General features: G+C 47.0%; 1 protein-coding gene and 1 long non-coding RNA gene across 2 annotated transcripts; one reads left to right on the top strand and one right to left on the bottom strand.

Moving 5' to 3' along the window:
• Window positions 1-1,587: 1,587 nt before the first annotated feature.
• LOC127337982 (thaumatin-like protein) lies at window positions 1,588-1,956 on the top strand. The gene has a single exon (XM_051364287.1). It carries the CDS (start codon window positions 1,588-1,590, stop codon window positions 1,954-1,956), a length of 369 nt encoding a protein of 122 aa, XP_051220247.1.
• A 22,365-nt stretch (window positions 1,957-24,321) lies between these two features.
• On the bottom strand, window positions 24,322-24,911 carry LOC127340612 (uncharacterized). Its single transcript, XR_007874610.1, has 3 exons — window positions 24,853-24,911; window positions 24,650-24,751; window positions 24,322-24,551 (listed from the first exon to the last, which is right to left on the bottom strand). It is a non-coding gene; the product is annotated as an uncharacterized lncRNA (long non-coding RNA).
• Window positions 24,912-25,495: the final 584 nt, after the last annotated feature.

Below are 25,495 nucleotides of genomic sequence, written 5' to 3' on the forward strand. Positions count from 1 at the left end.
CACCGTACGTGTGACCGAGTACGGAGGTGCTGCCCGATTGTGGCACCGTCAAGATCTTCTACGCGCTTTTGCAAGCGGCAAGTGATCGACTACATCCACCACGAGATCTAATCTCGTTAAGCTTTGGAAATCTTCAAGGGTTAGTCTCGTGATCCCCTCGTTGCTATCGTCTTCTAGATTAGATCTTGACTTGTGTTTTCGTTCTTGCGGTAGGAAATTTTTTGTTTTCTATGCTACGAATCCCATCAACTACAGCCCGACTTGGGACGGCTTCTTCATCAATCGGCGTGAGAGTGCGCTTGCCAGGCACGAGGAGGACGGCCCGCCTCGTTCGAACTTCAATGAGGCCGGCTGTCGGCTGTGGTGGCGCGGCCGGACTCTCCAGAGAGTCATGGCCTACCGTGGCCCCCGCCTGCGCTACCCTCAGTCCCAGCCCAAGCGTGCTCACCCGCCGAGGTTCGACTACCGCGACCCCGATGCCAGCGACGACGAAGTCGGCGACTACGACGACTACAGTGGCGACGTTTATAGGGCTAGGCACGAGTATGACTGACTCCAACATTCGAAAACAAGTTTGGCCGATTGTGACTTAATCTGGCCATGTATCTTAATTTTCAGTTGAGCTATGTACTTTAATTCCAGTTCAATCGTAATAAAATTTTATTCCCGCCCATTATTTCCCGCCCTTTTCCTCCCGCCCTTTTCTTCCCGCCCTTTTCCTCCCACGGGCGCAGCGTGCCGCCGCGCCAACCCTGGCTAGAAATATTAAGAACCGCAGTACAAAGCTCACCAAAACTACATTCGACTTCGTATTTTACCAGCTTACGGATGAACATAATTTGAAAATGCGTGCAAATATGTCATATATATAGTGTATATGAACATTTAAAACAGAAATAGAAACAAAAACAACAACATAAATAGCAAAAGAGAAATAGAAAAATCCTTTGGTACTGGTTGGAGAAAACCGGTACCAAAGGTCTTGCACACGGTTTCTTCCCTGCCGCCGCTCCAAATCGACCAAATCGACTCCAAATTCCCGCAGTCCCAGTCCGCCCCCGCAGTCCGCCGTCGTCGCCGCAGCCACGCCCGGCGTAGATCCCCGGCGCAGGTCCCCGACGCCAAGCCGCCGCCGCTCCCCCCACTCGCCGGCAAGCAGGTGAGTCTCGCGCTCCTCCCCTTGTCCCCTCCGCCGTCAAGCTAAGGCGCGCGCCCAGGGAGACGCCCGGAGGCCGTTCGACGCGCGTCCTCTCGTGCCCTCCAGCTCCTGCCCCTCCTCATCCTCGCAGTCGCCGGTCGCATGGAGAACTGCTCCGTTGAACACGCCGCCACAGGGTGGCGCCGGGGGCGTGGGACATCGCGGCAACGGTGGAGCCCTGGAAGGCGCCGGCGGTGCGGACGAATAGGGGAGGCCCTGGCTGGTTGTTGAAGAAGCCGAGCACGGGAGGCGTCCCCCCGTGGAACTGGCGGAAGCGCGGCGGAGGAAGCCGGCGTCATGGACGCGCCCGTCGACGCCCTCCAGCTTGTGAGACGCCCGGAGGCTATTCGACGGAGTGCCCGAGTGGGACGCCATCCTGTGGACGTCCGATGGCGTCCTCTCGTGCCCTCCAGCTCCTGCCCCTCCTCATCCTCACAGTCGCCATCACCACTGACGCTGCCACCATCACCGTCATCAACAAATGCTCCTACACGGTGTGGCCAGGCGCGCTGCTGGGCGGCGGCGTGCGCCTCGACCCGGGCAGGTCATGGACGCTCAACATGCCGCCCGGCACCGCGGCCGCCAGGGTGTGGCCGCGGACCGGGTGCGCCTTCGACGACAGCGGCCACGACCACTGCATCACGGGCGACTGCGCCGGCGCGCTGGCGTGCCACGTGTCCGGCGAGCAGCCCGCCACCCTAACACCACCACCCGCACCGCTCCGCTCACGCCTCCCAACTATATCTAGACAACTATAAAACAAGTTTCAAATTTGATCAGATTTTGTTCAAAAAAACAAATTGCAGGGTTTTATGTGGAGGACATTGCAATCATGTGTAGGACATTCAATACTATGTTCTTGCTTGTTATCCATCTAGCAATCTGTTATGATTCAATATATAGCACTTGGTAGTCATCATGTTTGTGAGTATGTTGACATTACAAAATTTTGTAGTGACATTGAGCTATGGAGGACGGCCCCTTCATCCGAGATGAGGAGCAAGAAGACATTGTGCAAAAAATGATATATGAGAGTGCCCGTGGACCAGAACCCGATGGAGATGACGATGATTTCGGCTCACAATTTCTGAACGATGTCGGTGAGGGTCTTGAGTCTGACGAAAGAAGAGACGACGAAGTGTCCTTAACAAACTCCGGCGAGGTGTATTTATATATTAAGGCTATGTTCATCAGTAGATGCATTGATTTATTTGTATTGCACTTATTAAGGAATCATTTTTCTTTTAGCCTTCTGGATCATCGAGCAAATGTGATAAAAAGCAACGAGGCCCGACGCAACATCTATCGGGCGAGGCTAGGTTAGCCCTCACCGCATTTAAGGATAGTGGTGAACCGGTGGAACCCAAAGAGTACTGCCGTAAATTTATAAATCAAGCTGGAGTTCTTGTTAGGGACCATGTACCGATCAGCATTGTAGAGTGGCATAAGCCGAAGAACGCGGGGGGTGAAGCTAGTTATGTCAACGATACTCTTATTTTTTTCTTTGGGACAGTCTACTGACACACTTCAACCTACCGGAAAACTTGACGGAAGGCCAGAAGACGAAAGTCAAGGAATGGACTCTTAAGAAGATGGCCACACAATTCTAGACCTGGAAGAAAAAATTATGGGCCAAATATGAAGATGAAGATCCATTATTCACTGAAAGTCTAGTGAAGATAAAAGCGCACTGGCCCGCATTTTAGGCGTATAAGAAATCGTCTACTGCTGTGTCCCGATCAGTCTCAAATACGAAAAATGCTGCAAAGAAGAAATATTTCCATAAATTGGGGTCAGGTGGCTACAATACTGCCATTCCAAAGTGGAAAGCATTTGAAGCTAAACTGATGGATGCAGGGATCGTTCCACAGACATGGGACTGGCCCGACCGGTCCAAGTTCTGGTTGTTCGCGCATGGGGCAGGGTTGGACCCAAAGACAGGGCAGATCGTTACAAAGGGAAAATGGAAGGAAAAAATTACAGAAGTCACGGCACTGCTTGTAGACGCAATAGAAAAAGTTAGAAAGGGAGAGTACATTCCCGATAGAGAGAATGACGAGCTAACACTCGCTCTGGGGAATCCTGAACACGTTGGACGAATACGAGCCCTCCCAGGTGTCACCATGAACGAGGCGTGGCCGGAGTGCGCTGACAGTTATAGAAGCCGTTCGAGAAAGAAGAAGCAGGACTTAGACCGGTTATCGAAATTGGAACGTAAGGTGCAGCTGCTTGAGAAAAATCAAATAGACTCAACTAGTCGGCAGAGGGCACCTGATCAGCAGTTGTTTCTACAAGATCCTCAAGCCGATGCCGCCCCATCTCAGCCAAGAAGCAGCGTGGGTTCCCCGCATCTTGAAGGATGTTGAGCAAGCTACCCCGTGGATTATGTCACGGAGAAGACAGATTGTGAGCTACATATGCCAATGAGGAACATGTCCATTAAGGTGGCGGCCGGCTATGTTTACCCAAATGAAGATGGAGCAACGCACCATCATCTGCCCATTCCAGCTAGCTATGCTCATGTCGGGGTGGATGACGTTGTGACGGGTTATGAAACAATGGAGCTTGATTTTCCTAGAGGTGACGACGAGAAGACAATGGGCGATGTCAAGCGCAGTTTCACCCTATGGAACAAGAAATACATCGGCTTTTCCTCGCATGATCAGCCAAGGCCATCGACTCCTCCTCGTAGCAGTCCACATGAGCAGCAAAGTCCACACCTACCTGAGAGGGACACCATGCGCGAGTCCACCATCTTGATATCCTCCAACTAAGAAAGCGCCCGTTAAGCGGAACGGTTCGCCGGCTAGGAAGAGACCTAGAAAGGAGAAAACATAGCCGCATATTCAGAAGTTACCTTGGGAAAAAACTATCGAGGAATGCACCGAAATCTCTAAGTCCGAGGTGGAAGCCCATTTTGCTAACAAAGTGCCAGAGATACCTTTTGGGAAGACACTAGATCCGGTGAAAGTTGTGCGTACCGTTGAGAATCTATATGACCCTATACCATCGCCGCCATCTGACTATAGGCGTTCTATTGAAAGGTCATATGATGAGATGGTGCAGGCGAAAAAACCCGTTCAATCAGTGGTCCAGGCGAAAAAAGGGAAACAAGTTGCCCAGCTCGGAGAACAACCCGTTCAATCGGTCCCCCCTCTCAAGGTGTTTGACGAGAAGGCCGTTCAAAGTTCTCGAGAAAACACAACCGATTACCCCATCGCTGAAGTAGCATATAAATTTGTTCAAGGGAAAGATTTGGTCGAGAATGTCAGGTCGCTACCAACAAGTATGCGTAATTTGCATATATGGTACAGTAATGCCACAAAGAGAGGGATCGAGGCTATCATGGTGCGAGTTAAGGATGAGCACTACTTCCAAGAATACACTGTGAGCGTTGACTTCTGCGAACTTTTTCAGTTATACAATCTCCGGGCCCTCGACAAATCTATCATCAGTTGCTATTGTCTGTAAGTGATTTATTTATGTAATTTGAGAAGTTTTTACCTCAGCTCATTCATTGTCTGCAATTATCCTCAATTTAATCTTTTGTGCGCTATATTTTGCAGATCGAAGAAGCTCGAATGCAAAAGGGATGAAATCACGGACATTGGGTTCATTGACCGGATACAATGCATGAAAAAACCATAGAAGAACCCATGTATAACAAGGATACACCGGAGACTTTGCTAAGGTTTTTGAAGCAACGTGACAAAAAAATAATACTTTGGCCTTACAACTTCAAGTGAGTGTTACTGTCTTCTAACACATTCTATTTTACTCACTAGATGTTAAAATTTTAACTGATAACTTATATCTATGACACTGCATATTTAAACGTGCGCAGGTTCCACTTTATTCTTATCGTCATTAAAATGCACGATGGAGAAGTTGAAGTCTCTGACTCACTAAGCAAAGAGCCTATACTATACAAGACGGCTTTTGATATGCTGAAAAAGTAATTTTAATTCTTATCGGTTTTTCGTTAATTTCCTGATATCAACAAATTAATAACTTTTTTATGCATTTTCTTTGTCGAGCAGCGTATGGCAAACGTTCATCCAGGAAGATCCGGCCGGTGGATGGAAACCGAAGCTGATATGGCGTGCGAACAAAGTAAGTAGTACTACCTAGGTCCACGCACCTTTATCATACTTGATTATTGTTTGATTGAATTATATTCTTGTACAGAAATGCGCGAAACAACGATTGGGGACTAATCTATGTGGATACTACGTTTGCGAGAACATTCACACAATTGTCAGCGAGAGAATGAATAATCAAAGAAATAAAGAGGTACGTAAACAATATTCACAAATTTATTTTGTTACCATCAGTTGTGCTGAGTTTCAGTCATAATTGTTTGATTATGATTTGATATATATATATATATACACATAGCTCATGTATTCATTCGTATCTCTTTCTTTTACAGTTGGCAAGAAAACGGGACACGCTCTCAATCGAGCACCGCTTCAAAGCAATTGGCGAGGAATTGGCGGGATTTTTCCTTCGGGACGTCATAGCTAATTTCGGAGATTACCACTATGACTCATAGTATGCCTCAATGTAATACTGAGCTACATGTAATATATAGTATGCCTCGGAGAGTACCACTATGCATGAAGATCGATCTTCATGCATGTACTACTTAATTTGCGATCGTATGCAATTACATGTGTTATATATATGCACCAAGTTGATATGCATCACCTTGACCTTCGTGTACTACCTAAACCCAAACGCGTTTCTGGCGCATCGACGCGATCCTCGTACGATGAAACGGTCCGATACCCCTAAACCCCTCCTAAACCGTAAACCCTGAATTCTCTGCCGCGGCAGAAATTTGTGCAATTTCTCTACCGCGTCCCCCACCTTTGGTACCGGTTCGTGTTACAAACCGGTACCAAAGGTCTCCAGCCCCGCGGGCTCCTCTGTGCCCACGTGGAGGCACCTTTAGTACCGGTTCGTAAGGAACCGGTACCAAAGGGGGGGGGCTTTAGTCCCGAACCTTTGGTACCGGTTGCCAAACCGGTACCAAAGCCCCTTTGGAACCTGTACCAAAGGGGGGGTTTTCTACTAGTGATGGGAGATAACGAAGAATCTTCACGGCAACTTTTGTCTGCCTCTTCTGACCATCAGCCTCCTCTACCTCATGATACCTAGAGGCCGCACACTTGCTACAGTACTTGTCATCCGCAAACTCTTTCCAAAACAAAAGGCAAGCTTTTGGACAGCAATCATACTATACATAATCCATGCTGAGCGCTCTCAAGATTTTCTTCGCTTCGTACATGCTTTTAGGCAGACAATGCCCTTCGGGCAACATGTTTGCAGATTACGTTCAAATCATGCTCGGGTGTTGTCGAACTGGGCCTTGTCGGCTAGTGCTTGCGCTATGGCATCGAGCTGAGAAATTTTTGCACCCTCATATAGAGGCCTCTTAGCCGAGGCCATCATATCAAAGAATGCCTTGGCGGTTGGCTCCGATTCCTCCGGTTCTAGTGGTTCCTCTGGTTCTAGTGGATCCTCTGGTTCTAGCGAATCTGGCATGTCGACATCGCGGAGATCATCTAGCAAGTATCTAATCCCATCGTCCTCATTGCCATCGATCCGCTGCCGCATCACCTCACCTCTGTCACGTTCGTACTGAGCAAAGTTGATCCACGTGACGAAGTCAGGCATATACCCATGCCACCAAAGGTGTTTAGTCATATCATCTTTTCCCTGACGATAACGCCTCTTGCAACGAGCACAAGGGCAAGTTGGACGAACACCTGCCTTTGAACCACACGCTAACTCCTTTACTAATAAATTGTTCTTCCATACCCACTCATATGTCATTTCAGTCCCACTAATACGGCCACTGTACATCCACTCATTATCAGCCATCCTCTGCTTTATTGAGAGACAAACAACAAATAATAGCATGAAATTAAATGCATCATATTTTTATTTTCTACTGGTCAAAACGCATGCATCAACCTACATCTCTACTAGGTGGGCTCCTAGCAGCCACCGGATCCGTAGATTCAGTACGTTCTCCATGCTCTACCACGGCCGAGACAGAATTTCGGCAGCACCTCCCCGCTGCTCTCCCGATACACGTCTCTGCAAATAGTCGAGATGATGTGCATCCGGAGAACAACTGGGAGGCGCTGCCGAAATCCTGACTCGGACCGGGGTAGAGCATGGAGAACGTGCTCAATCTACGGATCCGCCGACTGTCCCGTAAATGCCGCAAGCATTACAGTTGAAAATATGCCAACCATTAATGCATATTTAGCCGTGTAACGCTTTCGGACGGGAAGTGACACCTAGGTTACGCGACTTGATGTGGAAATTGAATCTAGTGACATAAAAAATGCGGAGAATGAGTTGAAAATTTAGCTCACCCTCGCCTGTAGAGGAAGTAGTCGAACAACCGAGTGGCGATGTCGACGGCCGTATAGAAGCGTGTCAAGATCCAGGGCCGTCACGCCGGGGTGCTCACGACCGGGCCTATTTCACAATATTAAGAATAATTCACAATATTAAAACAAATTCACATTTGCATTCCTATTTCCATTATTAGACAAATTCATTTCTATTACAACTATTTATTTTTCTATTTCTTTTCTATTTCACATTTCCATTTATTTTTATATTTCTTTTTCTACTCTTTTTCTATTTCTACTCTATGTCACATTTCTGTTTCTACTTCACATTTCCTTTCCTTTTTCTACTCCTTTTTTCTATTTCTACTCTATTTTACATTTCTTTTTCTATTTCATATTTCCATTTCTTTTTCTACTATTTTTTCTATTTCTACTCTATTTCACATTTTCTTTTTCTATTCAAATTAATGCAACTACTAAAAACAGCAAAAAAAGTAAAAACAGAAAAAGAAATAAAAACAGAGACGAGGAGGTGCATACCTGCCATGGAGAGGGCGGCGGCCGGGGGAGGGCGACGGCGATGGTGCGGGTGCGGCCGGGGGGCGGGGCAGGAGCTGGCGGCGGGGGGAGGAGGGCGGCGCGGGAGAGTTTGCCGGTGAGGGGGGGTGGGGGAGGAGGGCGGCGGGAGAGTTTGCTGGTGGGAGGAGGAGGGCAGCGGCGGGCTCGGGCGGCAGGGAGGAAACGACGGCGAGGGAGGAGACGGAGGCGGAGGCGCGGGGAGCACGGGCTCGGGCGCGGGGAGCTTGAGTTCTATTGGGGAATGCGGTTTTGACCGGGTTGACCCGGACATAACTAAACCTATATGCCGTCGGCACAGCCACAAGGATTTTTTTTAATAGGGACTGTGCCGCCGCAAGGATTTGTTTAAATTTTTTGCTATTTTTACTAGTTGCATTAATTGGAATAGAAAGAGAAAATGTGAAATAGAAAAAATAGTAGAAAACGAAATGGAAATATGAAATGGAAAAAGAAATGTGAAATAGAGTAGAAATAGAAAAAAAGAGTAGAAAAAGGAATGGAAATGTGAAGTAGAAAAAGAAATGTGAAATAGAATAGAAATAGAAAAAGAGTGGAAAAAGAAATAGAAAAAGAAATGGAAATGTGAAAGAGAAAAAGAAATAGTTCTAATAGAAATGAATTTGTTTAATAATGGAAATAGGAATGCAAATGTGAATTTGTTTTAATATTGTGAATTATTCTTAATATTGTGAAATAGGCCCCGTCGTGAGCACCCCGGCGTGACGACCCCGGATCTTGACGCGCTTCTATACGGCCGCCGACATCGCCACTCGGCACAGACATGTTTTTCTTATTTTTCAAATTTCAGCACAATAATTATCTAATAACAAGATCAGTAAAATAACACAGGTTTTGGGGGCATTCCCTCCCTCCGAGGCTCGGTTTCCAGCGAAACCCTAATTCCTTTGACCGCGTGGTCTACCCCTTTGACCGGGCACCAGCGGCGGCTCCCCGGTGGACTTATGCCTCCATTTGAGCTTGGTTGGGTCAGAGGGGCATGTGGTGACAAGGTTCATCCCATTTTCTCCCAAGGTTCCCTCCGGTTAGCCCCTCCCGAGAGTTCCCCCTATAAGTCCAGAACATGCCTAAGTGCCGTCAGCGCATGTGCGTGTAGCCGGATGCACCCGGGGGTTCAACATTGGATCCAACAACACCCCACCACACTAGTGTACACACCATGTGGACACACACAGGTTTTGGGGGCATTCCCACCCTCCGAGGCTCGGTTTCCAGCGAAACCATAATTCCGTTGACCGCGCGGTCTACCCCTTTGATCGGGCACCAGCGGCGGCTCCCCGGTGGACTTATGCCTCCATTTGAGCTTGGTTGGCTTATAGGGGCATGTGGTGACAAGGATCATCCCATTTGCTCCCAAGGTTCCCTCCGGTTAGCCCCTCCCGAGAGTTCCCCCTATAAGTCCAGAACATGCCTAAGTGCCGTTAGCGCATGTGCGTGTAGCCGGACGCACCCGGGGGTTCAACATTGGATCCAACAACACCCCACCACACTAGTGTACACACCATGTGGACACATACAGGTTTTGGGGGCATTTCCACCCTCCGAGGCTCGGTTTCCAGCGAAACCCTAATTCCGTTAACCGCGCGGTCTACCCCTTTGACCGGGCACCAGCGGCGGCTCCCCGGAGGACTTATGCCTCCATTTCAGCTTGGTTGGGTCATAGGGGCATGTGGTGACAAGGATCATCCCATTTGCTCCCAAGGTTCCCTCCGGTTAGCCCCTCCCGAGAGTTCCCCATATAATTCAAGAACATGCCTAAGTGCCGTCAGCGCATGTGTGCGTAGCTGGCCGCACCCGGGGGTTCAACATTGGATCCAACAACACCCCACCACACTGGTGTACACACCAGGTGGACACACACAGGTTTTGGGGGCATTCCCACCCTCCGAGGCTCGGTTTCCAGCAAAACCCTATTTTCGTTGACCGCGCGGTCTACCCCTTTGACCAGACACCAGCGGCGGCTCCCCGGTGGACGTATGCCTCCATTTCAGCTTGGTTGGGTCATAGGGGCATGTGGTGACAAGGATCGTCCCATTTGCTCCCAAGGTTCCCCCCGGTTAGCCCCTCCCGAGAGTTCCCCCTATAAGTCCAGAACATGCTTAAGTGCCGTCAGCGCATGTGCGTGTAGCCGGACGCACCCGGGGGTTCAACATTGGATCCAACAACACCCCACCACACTAGTGTACACACCATGTGGACACACATAGGTTTTGGGGGCATTTCCACCCTCCAAGGCTCGGTTTCCAGCGAAACCCTAATTCCGTTGACCGCACGGTCTACCCCTTTGACCGGGCACCAGCGGCGGCTCCCTGGTGGACTTATGCCTCCATTTGAGCTTGGTTGGGTCATAGGGGTATGTGGTGACAAGGATCATCCCATTTGCTCCCAAGGTTCCCTCCGGTTAGCCCCTCCCGAGAGTTCCTCCTATAAGTCCAGAACTTGCCTAAGTGCCGTCAGCGCATGTGCGTGTAGCCGGACGCACCCGGGGGTTCAACATTGGATACAGCAACACCCCACCACACTAGTGTACACACCATGTGGACACACACATGTTTTGGGGGCATTCCCACCCTCCGAGGCTCGGTTTCCATCGAAACCCTAATTCCGTTGACCGCACGGTCTACCCCGTTGACCGGGCACCAGCTGCGGCTCCCCGGTGGACTTATGCCTCCATTTGAGCTTGGTTGGGTCATAGGGGTATGTGGTGACAAGGATCATCCCATTTGCTCCCAAGGTTCCATCCGGTTAGCCCCTCCCGAGAGTTCCCCCTATAAGTCCAGAACATGCCTAAGTGCCGTCAGCGCATGTGCGTGTAGCCGGATGCACCCGGGGGTTCAACATTGGATACAGCAACACCCCACCACACTAGTGTACACACCATGTGGACACACACAGGTTTTGGGGGCATTCCCACCCTCCGAGGCTCGGTTTCCAGCGAAACCCTAATTCCGTTGACCGCGTTGTTTACCCCTTTGACCGGGCACCAGCGGTGGCTCCCCGGTGGACTTATGCCTCCATTTCAGCTTGGTTGGCTTATAGGGGCATGTGGTGACAAGGATCATCCCATTTGCTCCCAAGGCTTCGAAACACGCGAGACCGATAGAAAACCACACATAATTTATTAAATAAGGATCACAAACATATTAAAGAACTAGACACACAAGAACGATACACTCAAGAACTAGACCCACACATGAACCAAAACACTTGAAGAACTAGACCCACACACGAACCAAAACACTTGAAGAACTAGACCCACACACGAACAAAACAGTGAACACTCGATCGACTCACGATGAGCTAGACACATATTAGATAGACACCCGAACTCACCACACTGAAATTACTAGACATACACATACTAATCAGTCGTCGAAATATTCCTTATCGCTAGCGGTGTCCTCTGAAGCGGTAGTTGACACGATGTCCACCCACCGGTCATCATTAGGGTCGAGTGTCGACGCCTCTCCTTTGGCGTACTCCGCTTCAATGTCGGCCCTCCTCTGCCGCTTTCCCGCCCTCTTTGCTCTCCTCTCCGCCTGCTTCTCCTTCCAGAATGCGCGCATGGTTGCCACGTCTTCTAGATGGTCTCTGCACCACTGCGCCATGAACCGCTCGTCCACCTCGGCGATGGCAATCCGCCGCTGCCCTTGGCGGTAGCGCCGCGCATCACCCTCTGAGCGAAGTTGCTGCTCAGGAGTGAGACTCTCGGCTTCCGTCAGAGACCTGACCTCCGGAAAGTTCATTTGGTGGCGCGGCCGGGCAAACCTCCACGCCGCAGCATCGTATGCGCAGGCAGCCTCCTGCTTGGTGTAGAAGGTGCCTAGCCACACACACACTCCATTGATGGTGATTTCAGCCGCGAAATGGCCCCCATGCCGGAAGCGAACGCCGATGAAGCCCGTGTTGCTACGGCGATGAGGAGCCATCTCAACGGCAGCGGAGCAGAGAGGCTTCGGTGGTGGTGTTGGAGGAGAACTGTTGCTGGTGGTGTTGGAGGAGAACTGCCCGAGACATGGCTATATGTAGGGAGGCGAGGGCTGAAACGGCGGGAAAAGCCGGCGGGAGAGAATGGGCGGGAGAAAAAGGGCGGGAGAGAAAGGGCGGGAAAGCATGGCGGGAGAAAAACGGCGGGAGAGAAAGGGCGGGAAAGCATGGCGGGAGAAAATGTGCGGAAAAAAATATAGTTGTGCCGACGGCCAGGCTGTTGGCACAGCTACGACGCGTCAGCGATTGTGCCGACGGGGATATTGGCGCCGACGGCCACCGTCGGCACACTAAGACTCTACGCCAACTGCCGGAAATGTGCCGAGGGCAGCCGTCGGCACAACCTCCACTGTGCCGACGGCCACGCTGGCTGGCTGGCGGGAATCAGGTCTGTGCCGACGGCCCCGACAAATTGCCGTCGGCACATAATTTAGCCGTCGGCACCTTGACGATTTCCCGTAGTGAGTAGCATATGCCAAAATATATGAATCGATTGGACATGCAAGAATTTATATTATTGTACATGTCTTGCAAAAGTCTTTTACATCTTATACGTTCTTACTAATTTTTAGATGTTATATATCTTACTATTTTTAGGTACATTATAAGTGAAAATCGCAGTCAAAGCCGTTGATTGAAAGCTATGGAAAACTTCTTACATATCTAAACGAAGGAGTGGTATGGATAGCTGAGAGTAGAGATTAACAAACACCGGGTGTTAGAAATTATAGGCCTGGAGCGCACATCAAATCTCCCTATTGAGTGGGTACGTACTCCCTCTCCGTCCAGAAATATAAAGCGCACACGCTTTTGAAGATTTACTTTGACTAAAAATTTGTTCAATAATATGTGGATTACATGATATGGTGTACTATCAGATGATTAGTAGTATATGAGTGTGAATTATATTTCGGGAAGGAGTGAGTGTGCATGTAAGGTTGTATATATATAGTCTGCGTGTCTATATATGTTTGTTGTGCTACAGTAGTAGAGAACGGGTCTTTTGTTCGGAGCTGCCCGAAGCATTAGTCCCGGCTGCGTTTTGAACCGGGACTAATGATCACATTAGTCCCAGTTTCAAACGGCTAGGACGCCGCACGGTTTTAGTCCTGGTTCGAACGGTACCTTTAGTTTCGGTTGGAGACATCAACCGAGACTAAAGGGCACTAACCTAGACTAAAGGGCTGCGCCAAGGTGCGGCCGCCAACCGGGACTAAAGATAGATTTTCTGGGTTTTTTCGATCCACACACACACCCCACTCCCCCCCCCCCCCGAGTGGATCGCCTTTTTAGCTTTGTAAAATACAAAAGAAAATGATAAAAATTTCAAAAAATAAAATCCTTCGAGGTGTCCAATGTTTATATCATCTAGTTGTTAGCAAAATTAACAAACATGAATTTCGACTTATTTTGCAAAAAAAACTGTATGTTTCGGTAAAATGGCAATAACTGTTGCATACGAACTCGAAAAAAATGTTTAATATATCAAAATCGTACTACTCGAAAAGTTACATCCGATTTCACCCGGCTATGCCCGGTTTGCCAATTTTTAGATTCTCAAACTGCCAAGGGTAAATATGAAATTTTTCAGATTTTAGGTTTTGCAAAAAAAATATAAAAAATATAAAAATATATTTTTATTTATTTAATCTAGATTACTATTACTTTGTTACTTTTGTTTATTTCAAATAATTATTTCGAATTCAAACAATAAAGAAGTGTGACATCGTGAACAATAGGTTAATATGATTGATATGATACTAATATCAATAACGTGTGTGCAAAGGACTTAGAAGCGGGATGGAATGAAACTTAGAAGTTAAGGCTGCTAGTGCTAGAGTAGTTTGAGGATGGGTGACCGATTGGAAAATTTGATCACGGGTAAGTAATTTGACTAGAGATTAAGGGTAGTGTAAGTTAGAGACTAAATTGGTCAAATAACTGAAATACAAGAAATTCTGAAAAGAAATTTTTTTTTGGAAAAAAAAATTTGAAAAAAAAAATCGCTGAAAAAATACACCTGGAGACCTTTAGTCCTGGTTGGTGTTACAAACCGGGATTAAAGGTCCTCCGCCCCGGCACGCGTCCGCAGCCCACGTGGAGGGCCTTTAGTCCCGATTTGTAACGCAACTGGGACTAAAGGGGGGGACCTTTAGTCCCGATTTCGCCGTCCTGGTTGCAAAACCGGGACTAAAGAGCCTTCTCAACCGGGACTAAAGGTCCGTTTTCTACTAGTGTTAGCTAGCTAGCTTTAGGGGCCTTGTTATCTTTGTGGTGAAAATATATCAATCTTGTTCTTCCGATCCATGCATGACCATCTAGTTAGCCACTACATACTACAACTAGTACAAGAAATTAATGCTAGTACAAGCGAAAATGGCTTTTGAATCCCGGGCTCCAGTGAGGCCATATTTTTGAAAAATTCAAAAATAAATTTTTGACGAGTCAAAAAATTCTGATTTTTTTACATGTATACATGGATCTGATCTATGTACCTATAATTTTTCATGTAATACATGTCGTTTTATATGGATACAAAAAAAGACAAATATGTGGATCTAAAAAATAGCAAAAAGTACATGCACTGTTTGCTATTAAAAATCGACAAATTTCTCTTTTTTACGTAGCTCATATGTTAACGTATCTCCTAATGAAATATTACAAATTTGTAAAATACATCTATATATACATGTGGAATTATTTTTAGTTATAATTTTTTATTTTTTTCAAAATTTCACGCTCACTGGATTTCAAGCTCCAAATCGCCTCACACAAAAGTACAAGAAATTAATGCCTTGATGGCTTCTCAGCTGCTCGAGTGGAAAATACTATTTGGTTCCTGCAGTGTGGAGGTCCGGCGGCGGCAATCTGCCCGCATCAACGGCCGGTGCCGGAGGATGATGGCGTAGATTCCCAAGGTGTATTTTTTAGGGGGCTTTTCTGTAATGCTCGGATCCTTTAATTCAGAGCTTCTAGCTCTTTCGGGAAAAAAAAAAAACTAGCTGCCTAGCTAATGTAAAAACAAATTAAGGAGCTTCGTCATCACCAGTAATTAAGGGCCCGAGCACGTTCGTTGTGATAATATGGTTTAGTCTGTAATCCATTCAAATGTCGTTGTCCGCTTTCGATCTTAGGACCTTTCGAAGATCCTTAGAGCTTTCCATACCCGGCCAGCTAAGCCACCCTGGAGAGGAGACAAAGCATGCAGATGCAGTGTACTAACCAGGTCTATCATCTCTTCATGCATGCATGCATTTACAAGTTACACGCGCAACGCAACGTGTAGGTAGTAACATACACATGAGCCAAGAATACATATTTTTACACCAAACTTAAAGTCTACACCTACGTAATACTTAATCATGTGTATGTGTGATTTTATTGGAATTTTTTCAAAGAATGGAGTTTTTTTTTTTTGATCCATGAGCGTGTGTGCTCCGGAGCTCACCTACTAGTTTCCGAAACAAACCTTGTATGGTATATTCTGTCCTCTCTCTATTCCTACCTTTTGAATGGTCTTCACACTAGATACTATCTAGGCAGCTAGTATATTTATATGCTTGGTTATAAGTACACAATAATTAATTAGGATATAGCGATCACAAGGAAGAAGAAAAAAAGTCGTTTGTGTCTTCGGCTTTTGTTCGGCGCGCAATGTCAATCCATTCTTGTGAGCGCCCTGCCCAATCACTCACGCACTGAAGGTTACAGTAAAGAGCATTAAGAATAAGGACGTGACAGATTGAAGGAGACACGGACGAACGGACGGACACGGGAGTATATTTATATGCTTCGTGATAAGGATAAGTACACTAATTGGGATGGTCACAAATTAAGAAGAAGAAGAAGATGATGTCGACGATGAAGGAGCAGGAGGAGTGGGAGAAGAAATGATGGATGAGAAACTTGTCGTAGGTGTTAGTGTTTGATGTTCATTGGCAGGCAGGAAGCAACAAACATAGTTCTATTATGTTGCCAGTTCTATTATGTTGCCACCTTACCAGCTTCATATAAACCAAACCTCGGGTAATGTGCTATTGTTCTCTCTTCTCTTCTCATCAAAATCTCCAAATCCCTATTGGATGAACTAATTAAATCACATACAAGCTAGTATACTTGTCATGTGCATACCTTTCGGGTACCCATTATTACCATATCCGGCTCGGCCTAATATGGAGAAGGCCCAAGAAGACAACCCGAAGAAGTAGTCGACTAGGACTCTTGTAAAACCCTAGGCTGGTTGCATATATAAAGCCAGCCGGGGCACCCATATAGAAAAAAAGGGAAGATAGACAAGATAGACAACATAGTCCCGCCTACGGTGGCCCCCTGTAAATATACTTGTGATCATATACTAGATTGCTAGCATCACGTAGGGATCCTCCACCGAGGGGACCCGAAGCTGGGTATATCGTGTACCCAATCTCGCTCCCAGAATCTCCATCGTTGCTCTTTCCTGAAACCCAAGTCTACAATCTGTTGGCATTGGCGAGGTGATCCCTCGTCAATTGGCGCAGTCTGTGGGAAACGCGATGACTGGATTTCGTTATTCGGGCGTGATCCATTGAGTTCGTCATCAACAATCGCCAAGATCTCATCTGGCCGGTTCATCGGCAACTTGCGGCAGCGGTCAATCGAAAAAAAGGCGAGTACGCAAGAGCTGGCGCGCTTTTCGGAAAAATTAAGGTCACGGACAACCGAAGTTATACCCGACAGTACGCGTCGCCTCAAGCATCAAGGATGCAAGCAACCAGATTTCTTAACAATTTCCACGAAGAAGGAAAAAGATCAAGTCCCGAGAAAGAGCACAGCTAGGTTTTGTTTTCCTCAATTACTACTTCACGCCGATAAACTCAACCGGACACTTTCGCGGATTTGCATTCATGGAATCATCCCGTTCGGACATACCGTCATGATTTCATCATCCGACAAAAAGATCATCAGGTGCTATATTTCCAATTAATTACTATTAGTAAAATTTATTTGGCCAAATATTTTTTCGGTTTGTGCTGTTATTTGCGCGCAGATTTCCGCGCTCCAATACAACTTCAGATCGGAACAAGCTCCGATTACTTCGCCGTGTGCAGTCACTTGCTCGGGGGCTCGCCCGCCGCGAACTCGACATCGCGCACTAACTTTGCTCGGGGGCTCGCCCGCTGTGAACCCGACAACACGCACTCGCCTTGCCCGGGGGCTCGCCCGCCGCGAACTCGACGATTCTCTCCTCCATGCCGACTACTTCCACCATGTCGAATATTTTCGGCTAAACACCGCACGGCTCCGCTGCATCGGCTGCGTCCACTTCGTCGACTCCGTCTGCCGGACGACCTACTTCCACGTCGACTCCGCTGCATCCAATAATAAAGCTAAGTGTCCCTTTTTCAAGAGTTAATTATTTATTTACTTTCGCCATACCCGACACTCGGGGCTGCGCCATTACATCGTTACCGCAAATACACTCGATTACTCGGGTATGTGCCGCATGACTTCATCGATGCGATTCCGTCGACCTCATCTGACGTTACGGCCCAGTACATTGACCGCATCGCCGGACCAAACTTCAACAATGATCATAAATTCATGAACCTATCGGTAACTCGTTCTTTCTACGTATTTTAATCTTTATATGCAATAACCCAGTCGATTGAGTATTTAAGGACTTGACTATCAAGTGCGTGAGCATACACATGCATCTTACTCCCTCATTAGAATATTCAACAATAACTAGTCTTGGATACTAATATTTTTCTTTAATTCATCTTTGCACGAGTAAATCCTTCTGCTACACGAGAATTTGTTGGTTATTTCGGCATGATCATTTATTTCGGCTGCAACTATAATATCGGAAGAAGCTCCGTACTTATGCGATGAGGCCAAGCACTACTACATCGATCGAAAAGAAGTTATTAGTAAATTTATCTTCTATGGTTATATAATACTGACCCGATGCACTTCCGGGTCAGTGGGTTCAGTTTCTATGATTATTACTTGATTTATTTTCTTCGGGTCAGTGGATTTATTTTCTTCGGGTCAGTGAATTTATCTTCATCGGGTCAGTGGATCTAGCTTCTTCGGGTTCGTGGATTTATCATCTATGGTATATAATACTACCCGATGTACTTCCGGGTCAGTGGATTCTTCTTATATGGTTATCACTGGATTCATCTTACATAATATTACCGATGCACTTCCTGATTTTATTTTCGATGCTTAATCTTCGGTGGATTCTTCTTCTATGGATAATTTTTAATGGCTTAATCTTCAGTGGATTCATTTTCAATGGCTTAATCTTTAGTGGAGTCATCTTCCATGGTTCATCTTTAATGACTGAATCTTCAATAGCTTCACATTCAATGATGTCATTTTCAATGGTTTCACCTTAGAATTATCGACTGCAACTATATGACGCCGGCCTGATATACCATCGGGATTCGACAACTTCATCGAGTTTTCTAGCGGAAGTCGACAGCACCATCTACTCCGGATAAATCGATATTGCCATCAACCAATTGGTTGATACCATCAGGCCGATACTCGGGGGCTTCTTCTTCTTCAACGACTTGGCTAAATGCAATGAGACTCCGTCGCGTCGATCTATTCCGCCACATAATTTCAGTCCGCTGCATGACCTCCTTTCGCAATGGCTTCATCGCACATAATAAGCTAAGTGTTTTTCTGCCCAGAGTATATTATTATTTACTTTCGCCGCACCCAACACTCGGGGTCAGCACCGCATAATTATGTTCTCTAAAAGGAAAAAACAGGTGCTATTCTTCCAATTGATTGCTTTCTCCCGCGAGTTTTATTATGCCATCAAATTTTCTCCACTTGGTATTGTTTTTATTTTTGTGTGTGTAGAATCACCTATTCGAAGAAACATTGAATAATGAAGACAATTGTATCACGGACAACTTCTACACAGTTAATTCAGTCTTCGTCACGAGCGTCATCATGATCAACCTGGGATTCATTACAGGCTGCATCGACCCGATTGTCGATTGACTTCAGCGATGTCGGCGTTCGGCGACTCGCATCAGTTCCACGAAGACGGAAGAAACACGATCTATTATCCGAGACAAGCTACAATTCGAAGATGTCCTCCATCAAGTTTGAACACTCGTCATCACACTAGTAGAAACAAGGCCTTTTGCACCGGTTCGAAAAGGCCATATGCACCGGATTGCGAACCGGTGCAAACGATCCGATGCAAAAGCCCCCCCCCCCCTTTTGCACCGGTTCAGTTACGAACCGGTGCTAAAGGGGGCACCACGTGGCCCGCTGTGGAGCGCCCGGCGGAGGACCTAAGCACCGGTTCGTAATACGAACCGGTGCTAAAGGGTTGTGCCGCGGCAGGGTTTTGGTGCCCTTCCCTTCCGCGGCAGACTCTGCCGCGGCAGGGAATTGCACTAAAACACTGCCGCGGCAGAAAATTTACATTAAAACGCTGCCGCGGCAGACTCTGCCTCCATTCGAAACACGTTATAATGCAGACATATATATATATAGGAAACCATTGTATTACATATATCGAAACACGTTCATGCATATATATATGTCTACATCAACTTTCCCTTCTTCCTTGCTCAAGTAAGAATCCCGCCAGTTCTTCTTGAATTGCTCGTACACGCTCGGTTGCTAGAAGACCGTCCCGCAACCGTTGGATCTAATAATTTCAAGAAGGTACGGTGGTCAGTATATATATATGTGTATGTGAATGAAACACAACGTGATAAAATAAAGTCATGAATGTTGTTTACGTACATCAAGTTGTTCCAAAATTTTGGTCACATGGTGGGTATTCTGGCGAATGAACTCGCAAACGTAGAACCCGCATAAATTATTCCCGTCCTCTTGCCTCAAGCACTTTACGAGAACAAAGTTCAATCAAAATAATAATCAAGGATGATAATAATGGTATTGAAACTAGAATTAAAGAGATGCGCGACCTAGCTAGTAGTACTTACCGGTACATGTTTTATTCAAAGCTCTTTATTCCGTAAACCCGGAGTCTTGTTGGCGAACCGTTACCAAGCCTTCTGGAGGATATCAGCCATGTCCCCCCACGCCTCAAGGGGTTTACTCTTCGAGTCCATGACTTCTACTACTCCGGTGTCGGGTTCAATGACTAGCAGGATATAGTGAAACCTGCGGACACATATATATATGCATAACTCATCAATTACACTTAACACATGGAGTAAGCGAAAAAGATTTAATGTGTGAAGACAGTAACACTCACGCGAAGTTGTAAGGAAATATTATTGCCCTTTTGTATGAGTTTTTCCTTAAGGCATATACCAAGTTATTCTCCGTGTCCTTGGGAGAGTTGTCGACAGTATACCCATTCACGGTATATGGGTCAATGAACCCAAGATCATAGATTTGCCCCTTGCGGCATTCACGGATCTTCATTCTGCATAATATAGTGAGAGTATAGTTATATGCATGCAATGGACGAGCCACGCGGTAGAGACTTATTTACATAAATAATACTTACAGACAGTAGGCACTCAACAGAGATTTGTCGAGGGCGTCTTGATTGAATAACTGAAATAATTCACAAAATTCGATGTTCATCACGTCAGTTCGCCCGTAGTGCTCATCTTTGATTGCCACCATGATCCAGTTCTGACCGTCCTTACATGCATCCAAGTACCAATTATGCAGTCTTCGCAGTTGTGTTGATAGTTGAGGCAACTCCTCAGCTCTGACAAGAGGTTGCCCGTACTTGTACTGGTATGCTATTTGGACATCACCCGTGATCATGAATTCGAAGCGGCTTAAGTACTCAGGAATACTCATACCGGCCGCATCTGCCTCATCTTTGTATAGTTTTATCATCATCGGATCAAGGCACTGTAGGACATCGGGATACACTTGGAGCGGGGGGCACGAGGTTTTCTGGGTTCCAAGCTCGGGAACTGGTTTACCTTCTTCCTTACTTTTTTCCCACCGCTCTTTTGCTACCACATTTGACTTGCGAATAGACCGGTCATAGTTCGATGAAAAACTTGGCTCAGGTTGATGAAGGGACTTCAGCAATTTCAACTTTTTTTTCCTTCGATATAGGCGGCTCGGGCTCAGGCTGGGGCTTTTTCTTGCCAAACATGGATTTCATGTGCTGTTCCTTTGCGATCCTGTCATTTTCCTCATTTGTATAGTCATAAGGTCTCTTGGGAGGAACCTTATGCACTCTTGGGAGGGGCTCTTGTTTGCGTTTCGGTGATCGGGTACGACTCATTGCCGGAGCGGTCCGCTTTTTGCTGTTAGACTGAGTGGTGGGCTGCGGCGGCGGAGAAGGCTCACGCGCCGGCGGAGAAGGCTGACGCACTGGAGACGGCTGCATCGGTGGAGAATGCTGGCTCGGTGGAGACCTTGTTGGCGCCTTCCAACCCGGAATCACAATGAATTCCTTTCGCCATAGAACTGTAGTGTTCTTGGCTTCTCCCAGCTCTAGAAAATCCCCTTCACCGGCAGGGTGGTCAAGCCTCAGCGGCCCATACCCATCCATAACTTGATCCACCCCGGCAACAGCGTAGCCATGTGGAACCGGTTTGAAGTGGTATCTTTGATCAGGTACTGGCGGTAAGACATAGCCGATCGCCGCCTTGAGCGTTAAGTAGCCCATCATTTTGAAATGTAGCTCACAAGGTGTCGACTCTGTGATATAATCCACAGGGTAGCGAGGAGCCATCTGCGGATCCACAGGGGAGGGAGGAACCATCGGCGGATCCACAGGGTAGCGAGGAGCCATCTGCGGATCCACATCTGCATCATCACCCAGCAGCTCCGTGGAAGCCACACTGCTCTTCCGCTGAGATCCCTGGCCGGTAGCATCGAATGCAGCTTCTTCTATCTGCGGATTAGCTTGAGGTTGGGTGACTGAGCCTGACATTATCTGCCTCACTTGCTCCTCTAGCTTAGCAACGCATTCTTGAACCACATCCTTTTGCCTCTGACGACTTCTATCGGGATATTTCTTCGTTTCTGCAGGAAACCCAATACACCACGGCTTGCCACCTGGTATGGTTCGTGTTCGTCCTAGGTGTTCAGGATTCCCAAGGGCGCGTGCGAGCTGGTCCTTCTCTCTTTCGGGACGGAACTTCCCCTCTTCAACTTCCTTTGCAACATTTCTAAAGGCTTCGATGGGAAGTGGGTTTTTCTTATCTCTTGGTGTATATACACAGTTCCCTTGTGCGTTCAACGTGCCCCCGTGCGCGTAAAACCAATCCCTTGACCGCTGGTTCCATTTCCGTACCTCTGGCTGGATCCCCTTTTCAATTAGGTCGTTCTCCCATTTCTCTCACTTAGGCCAGCCAGCCTTGTAGCCTCCTCGCCCCATGGTATGGAAGTACATCTTATTAGCAGCATTTTTCTTATTGGTCTCTGACCTTGTCTTTGACCTCTCCGATGTCTTGTACTTCACAAATTCCTCCCAGTGGTCTTTTATCTTCTCATAGGGGCCATTGAAATCCGGAGTCTTCTTTTTCTTGACAAAGAAGTTGTCCAATTTCTTCTTGTAGTCGTTGAACTGTACTGCCATCTTCTTAAGAGCCCACTTCTTGACTCTTCGATGTACGCTATTCAGCTCGGGATCCTCAGGGTCTGGCCTGTCATTCTCACTATCAGAGTCAGCTGGCTCCGGTAAGATGAAATTTACCAGGAGCTTCCTAAACATCAGATTTTTAGATCTCGTGTCGACATAAGTAGCTCCTTCGTCCCCCTTTGCAGGTTTCTTCCATTCTTGAGTGGTGATCGGGATGGTGTCCCTAACAATAACTCCGCATTGACTTACAAACTTTTTTGCGTGAGCCTTGGGAGAAATCGGTTCGCTATCTACAGCGATTTCCATGATGGTGCACCTTTCATGGTCTTCCATCTTTCTGGCCGCGCCTCGTTTAGTTCTGCCAGTAGAGTTTGTTGATCGGTAGGTCTAAAAGAAGAAACAACGTTAATATATGTATATGCAAAAATCTGGAGGCTTGGTTAATTAATATATATACACCTCGGCGCCGTGAGCTTCTCCCTCGGAGTCGTCACCTTCTCCCTCACCGGAGCGATCTCCACGGTGGTCTTGCTCATCTCCCTCACCGGAGCGATCTCCACGGGTTCGCTCGTCTCCCTCGCCGGATTGGTTTAGGTAAAGAGAGGTGATATCGTCATCATCATGGATAATCTCCTCGACGATGTATTCTTTTTCTAGGTCCCGTTCCATAGTTTCTGCAAAGACTTACAAGTTATTCTAATGCTATAAACAGAACGAAGCAGTAATTAAGAATAATGCTCAATACATGATCAAATATTAGAGTTACACATATATGTAGGTACTAATTAAGGATAATGCTGAATACATAATCAAAGATCTGAGTTACACATATAGCTCCTTTTTTATTTAACCCTAATACATCACTAGAACCTCTCAACGGCGCCGACCGGGTTCTGAGCCGCGCCGGCTGAACACCCAAAGCCACGGAACAACAACATGATCATAGCTAATGTGAGATCCCTGCATAACTGACCATCCACCCGAATACCTGGTGTCTAACGCATACAGGTACCGGCGAACGTGCTCGTCCTCCTCTCTAATACGCTGAGCTACCACCTCCTGCGGCGCCGGCTCCCTCTGAAACGACCGTGGCCCACGCGACCTCCACCAGAGAATATCCGGGTCGACGACGGGACCCGGATTCCGCACCAAGGTACGCGCACCGGAAGATAACACACTAGTAGAAAACTGTTCTTTTGCACCGGTTCATTAGGGCCATATGCACCGGATTGTGAACCGGTGCAAACAATCCGGTGCAAAAGGCCCCCCCCTTTTGCACCGGTTCAGTTACGAACCGGTGCTAAAGGGGGCACCACGTGGCCATCTGTGGAGCGCCCGGCGGAGGACCTTTTGCACCGGTTCGTAATACGAACCGGTGCAAAAGGGCCACGTGTCCCTCTGTGGAGCGCCCGGCGGAGGACCTTTTGCACCGGTTCGTAATACGAACCGGTGCAAAAGGGTTGTGCCACGGCAGGGTTTTGGTGCCCTTCCCTGCCGCGGCAGGGAATTGCACTAAAACGCTACCGCGGCAGATTCTGCCGCGGCAGGAAATTTACACTAAAACGCTGCCACGGCAGACTCTGCCTCCATTCGAAACACGTTATAATATAATGCAGACACATATATATAGGAAACCATTATATTACATATATCGATCGAAGTGACACACGTTCATGCATATATATATGTCTACATCAACTTTCAAAATAATTTCTATTCAATGTTGGATGTCGGGCACATAGTGTTCTCCGTCTGGAGCTATAACTTGCTCAAGTAAGAATCCCGCCAGTTCTTCTTGAATTGCCCGTACACGCTCGGTTGCTAGAAGACCGTCCCGCAACCGTTGGATCTAATAATTTCAAGAAGGTACGGTGGTCAGTATATATATATGTGTATGTGAATGAAACACAAGGTGATAAAATAAAGTTATGAATGTTGTTTACGTACATCAAGTTGTTCCAAAATTTTGGTCATATGGTGGGTATTCTGGCGAATGAACTCGCAAACGTAGAACCCGCATAAATTATTCCCGTCCTCTTGCCTCAAGCACTTTACGAGAACAAAGTTCAATCAAAATAATAATCAAGGATGATAATAATGGTATTGAAACTAGAATCAAAGAGATGCGCGACCTAGCTAGTAGTACTTACCCGTACAGGTTTTATTCGAAGCTCTTTATTCCGTAAACCCGGAGACTTGTTCGCGAACCATGTCCAAGCCTTCTGGAGGATATCAGCCATGTCCCCCCACGCCTCAAGGGGTTTACTCTTCGAGTCCATGACTTCTACTACTCCGGTGTCGGGTTCAATGACTAGCAGGATATAGTGAAACCTGCGGACACATATATATATGCATAACTCATCAATTACACTTAACACATGGAGTAAGCGAAAAAGATTTAATGTGTGAAGACAGTAACACTCACGCGAAGTTGTAAGGAAATAGTATTGCCCTTTTGTATGAGTTTTTCCTTAAGGCATATACCAAGTTATTCTCCGTGTCCTTGGGAGAGTTGTCGACAGTATACCCATTCACGGTATATGGGTCAATGAACCCAAGATCATAGATTTGCCCCTTGCGGCATTCACGGATCTTCATTCTGCATAATATAGTGAGAGTATAGTTATATGCATGCAATGGACGAGCCGCGGTAGAGACTTAATTACATAAATAATACTTACAGACAGTAGGCACTGAGCAGAGATTTGTCGATGGCGTCTTGATTGAATAACTGAAATAATTCACAAAATTCGATGTTCATCACGTCAGTTCGCCCGTAGTGCTCATCTTTGA

The sequence above is a fragment of the Lolium perenne genome, chromosome 3 (assembly GCF_019359855.2).
Source record: "Lolium perenne isolate Kyuss_39 chromosome 3, Kyuss_2.0, whole genome shotgun sequence".
In the NCBI taxonomy this organism is placed as follows: domain Eukaryota; kingdom Viridiplantae; phylum Streptophyta; class Magnoliopsida; order Poales; family Poaceae; genus Lolium; species Lolium perenne.